We start from the raw sequence: 4,840 nt of genomic DNA on the forward strand, positions 1-4,840 counted from the left end.
AATTGACTGGAAGTCTTAGAAAGTCAGTGAGTGGCTGTATCAATATCCTATCAATAGAATGGGTTGTATCTTGGATATTACCCCAGATGAGGACATTCACTTGAGTTACAGGTTTGTTCTAACAGGGAATTTTGTGTCGGGTAAAATTATTAACTACTAATTAAAGGGAGGAGGAGAAAAACAGCAAGGAAAACTATCAGCTGTAATTAAAGTAAGAGATTTCTACGAACCCTTCCCATTCCTGCCTGCCTCTGGTACTACCTTCACCACCTTCTTCCTTTTCCGAACAGTCAGAGACCTGCTCTTCTTGTCAGCTGGGCTGGGGCACAAGCTTTTCCCTTTATAAAGAGCAGCAGTATTTGGTTCTTGCACTTATCTGGTCTAACTATACAGAGAACAGAAATAATAGAATATGCATATCAGCATAAATTAACCTGAAGCCTAACTATTCACTTTACAGCAGAATTTCTCATAATGTGATCAGTATTTAGTTTGAATCAATATTTCTTTGACTACAATTTAAAGACTATTAAAACCCCACCATTTATAGCTTTTCTACTGATATTTGAGACTGCTAGCACTCAGAAAACTGAAATGTGATGAAACGCAGTATAATGTAGACAGATTACATGTCACCAGATGTAAGTGCCACAAAGAGTCCCCAGGAATTCAGATCTATTCTCACCTGAAAGAGCCTTGCTGATATTCCTTCCATATTCCTCTGATCAGATTGAAGACATTGAAAGGAAATAAATAGCTACCTGCATATAACACCCACAAACTAGGAACCAAATGTCATTTGAGATAAAGATATGCAGATTTATATTTACAGCAAAGGGAAATACTTGAATTTGAACCTAAAGGGATAGAATAATAATTCCCATGCTAGAACAAATGGGTCTGAATGCCAAATTAAAGTGTACACTCTTAGCGCCCACTTTTATTTAGGGTATGTATATGTGTGTGTATGGGGTGTGCATAACTGTATGTCCAGTTAACTGCTTGCACATCAGGAGATGCACAGAAAATCAAATCCCATGGTGTGAAGCCAAAAAACCTGAACTGCTGCTATGCTGCTGATACTTGTGATCCACAATGGAATTTCAAACTGAAGCAGAGGTTCAATGTCAAAAGCACACCAAATTATTTTATTTTTTAAAATTACATTAAGCTGCTTGGCATATTAAAAATGTACATAAAGACTTAATTTAAACCAGATGCTTGTAAGAGTTGGCAAAAGCTTTTTCTGACTGTGCTGCCTTCTCAAGTTTTGTCACTGTCCCCCAATCATACCAGAATGATGAATAATTCGTGGTTCATTCTGAAACATATTCAGGTTTTATTATATCCGGTTCCTTTTCAATTATGTTTCAATTTGTTGGACCAGGTATTAGTACAATTTTACTACTTAGAAACCCAGAATCACAGATGGGGAAGTACTTTAGGACACAAAATATCTAAGATACTTTTATGTATCTTTGTCAGTCTTTACAGGGATTCATTCGAAAGACAGCAGTGATTGAGGCACTGAGTCAGGCTTGCACAGAACAGAAACTTCCTGTATATGCTACAGAACTGCAGAGAAATATATTTTTACTACAAAAAAACATTTTTTCAGCTTCCTTATCCACAAAATCAGGGATGGTGGTAAAATATCAATACGTCTTGTGAACAGAGGGAATGTAGCAAAACAACAAAAAGCTCTCAGCATTTATGCAGAAGTACTGTTTTCCTCAGGGTCTCTGTCTATGAGATGAATACTCCCCGTGAACACGGATTCCTCTTGAGCCGAGGTATTCTCCAGCTGCTTCTTTGTGCAATATGGAATCTGGCCACAGAAATACATGTAAATCCATGGGTTGGTGCAACTATTTAGATTGCCAAGGAGCATTATAATGGTGAATGCTGAACCTAGAACAAAACAGTTAAAGGAATGAGACTAAACAAAACACTCTTACAAATAAGTCACATTTTCACAGTCTGCTGCTTTCTGCTGTATCTATTCATATATTAAAGTTAATCTAATTGTAGGAAATTCCCATTTCAATGCAATTTACAATTGCTGAAGGTATAAAACACACTTTATTGTATGCATTCAGAGTTAAATAGCTTCACACAGCTCTTTTTTGATGTAGATGCATTAATTTTAAAAGCAATTACTAAGCTGTAAAACACATTATAAATAAATGCAGATATATATTTTGACATAAGTGTATGTAGAATAGGACTCAAATTCACACTGTCAGGAAGAATTCTTAAAACAAAGTTCAGAAATTACTGTTTTTATCAGGTAGGACTATTATATCTTTTCCCTTTTTTATCTCTTTATTTAGAATAGGTGAATTTAAAGACACATATAGAGTCTGCCTTTCACAAAGAGGCAGTAGCATAAATTTGACAAGACTATTTCTGTTTACAACATGGTGTTTGATAACTCTCTCAGGCTTGTTTTTTTGCTTTATAAACAGCTGTTTTTTTGACAAAAGACAGCTTTTGGTTGTTTCATAGTGTACTACAGATATTTCAGCAATATTATTTCAATATTTTAAAAAAATCAGATGTCTTATAACATCACTGTTCTACCCAGTAAATAAGAAATAATTTCATTACTTTGAGTAGCCAATTGCTCCTTTTCACCTCAAGAACCCAAAATACTGCTGCTATAATACCTAAAACCTCTAAAAGTCAGAAGCTGTGCTGAAGCACATGATACTTTTCACCATGCTAGTCATGAATCTTTAAATTGTTAATCACCCAAGACACACACACAGAGTAGACACATGATGTTTTGATCACATAACACAAGAAGTTCCCTGTACCTAATTAAATACAAGAGATAATCAATCCAGGTATTTCTTTTTAATCCTCCTCAAATGACCACATGTAGCCTTTACACAAAAGCAAAATGAAACATAAAGCACTCGACAGCAGTGTGCTAGCCTGCTCTGCAGCTGTGACTGAGGAGGGAGAGCATCTTACCTTCGGTCAGGATGCTGGGGAACCACACGGACCACAGCTGTGCAATGAAGAAAGGTGACCAACAGAGAACATATGCAACAACTGTCACCACTGTCATTTTTACTGTCTTGATCATAGCCTTTGAAATACAGTTCACACTGCTTGCTCGGGATGGCAGGACTTGATTCTGATTTGTTGCTTCGCATTCATTTTGTTTTTTCACATTTATATTTCTTCTGATTATTTTGCAAATCTTGACCTGGCATGTGATAAGGATTGCTGAGGGAATGAAGAATATAACTACAAAAATCCAAGTCACATATGCCCTTGGGCCCCAAGGCTGAATAAATTCACCCCAGCATTCAAAGACACCTGGAGATATTTCAGTCTTAGAAAAGATAAATACCTGTGGTAGGCTAAGAATCAGTGCTATAGACCAGCTGGTGCAAATGGGGATGTTCCAGAGAGCTCTCTTCTTTTGGAAAGAGACCATAGGGTAGCAAACGGCTTGATATCTGTCCACTGTCATGACCACTATCATATAAGTAGAGGCAAACATGCCCAGCAATTGTAGATACTTGATAATTCTGCACAAGAAGTCTGGCCCTATGAAAACGTCTGTAATATCCCATACGAGTTGAGGCAGCACTTGGAAAAAGGCTACCACTAAGTCAGCAATGCTGAGGTGAAGCATGAACACATACATCCGAGACAGCTTCTTTCTTCTTCGCCACAGAATCAGTATGAGAATGAAATTGCCCACAGACGCTGTCAGAAATATGACCCCCAGTACAGCAATCTCTACTTGAGCTAATTGCTCATCTCTTTCTGGTCTTCCAATAGGATCTGACTGATTTGTCAAACTCAGGAATCTGTAAGGAGGAGGACTCTCCGTCTGATGTGTGTTATCCTGCATAGGAAATGAGAAATTCTTCATAATGCACAGAATCTACTCTCAGTAGTCACTTGCGACTCAGGTTGACAGCTGTAAAGCACTGGCTGGCAAACAAACCAGCCTGAGTTCGAGTTTCAGGATATCTTCAATCAAATCTTTCTGCTCATGCGAAGTAAAGCAGTGGGACTTGGATCGTGATAAAATTCTGTCTCTTGCTGGCATGCAAAAAGGCTTTATATAGGCTCCCAGCAGACAGAGCCTTATGTAACTGCAGAGCCCTCGGGTAGGCTGCAGGGACAGCAGCCAATGGCAGACCGAGTCACACAATTGGGGGAAATATATAAATAAAAGGCAAACTTCAGAGGCTCAACGTGATTCAATTACTCACTTCAGTCAAAACCCGAACTTGTAAATAGCTGTGGTCAGACTCATACTTAAATGACCTTACTCGGGAGAGCTCTTGCAAAATTTTTTCTACGCAAACCAGAGGAAGGTTTATACAGAGATAAAATTGGGTCCCTGAGCTCAGGCACATCGTAATGGCAACCTCCAGCCTCCTGGGGCATGACCACATCCTAAATGCAGCACAGACAAAGAAATGCATTTTTCCATAGCCCTTTTTTTCCTTCTTCTTTTTTTTGGAGTCACCTGGTTCTAAAATAAAAACAAAAATATTTGTACTGCCCTAAAAATAATATTTTTATTTCAAGACAGGGTCAAGACTTTAGAGGTTGTTTCAGAAAAAATGAAAAATAACACATGCTAAATAAATTACTTTTATTGGGACTGGGTCTACTGAGAATTTAATTTTTAAAAAAAGTGAAAATTCAGTGGCAAATCCAACTGAGGAAAAGGTCTCTATGATGAAACAATATTCAAACATCTCTGTTCTATTATAGCGCTAAAGTCTGCCAGGTCATTTTTCAGTACCTAAACCTTTTCATTTTTGTGGAGTAAATTGTATCATGAACACAGGAAACTCATTGT

General features: G+C 37.7%; 1 protein-coding gene across 1 annotated transcript; it reads right to left on the minus strand.

Moving 5' to 3' along the window:
- Positions 1-1,120: 1,120 nt before the first annotated feature.
- Positions 1,121-4,068, minus strand: LOC106850115 (arg8-vasotocin receptor-like). Its single transcript, XM_014871197.2, has 2 exons — positions 2,980-4,068; positions 1,121-1,911 (listed from the first exon to the last, which is right to left on the minus strand). Exons 1-2 carry the CDS (start codon positions 3,893-3,895, stop codon positions 1,712-1,714), a joined length of 1,116 nt encoding a protein of 371 aa, XP_014726683.1. The 5' UTR covers positions 3,896-4,068; the 3' UTR covers positions 1,121-1,711.
- Between the last annotated feature and the right edge of the window lie 772 nt (positions 4,069-4,840).

This window comes from Sturnus vulgaris, chromosome 5 (assembly GCF_052056855.1).
Source record: "Sturnus vulgaris isolate bStuVul1 chromosome 5, bStuVul1.hap1, whole genome shotgun sequence".
Taxonomy (NCBI): domain Eukaryota; kingdom Metazoa; phylum Chordata; class Aves; order Passeriformes; family Sturnidae; genus Sturnus; species Sturnus vulgaris.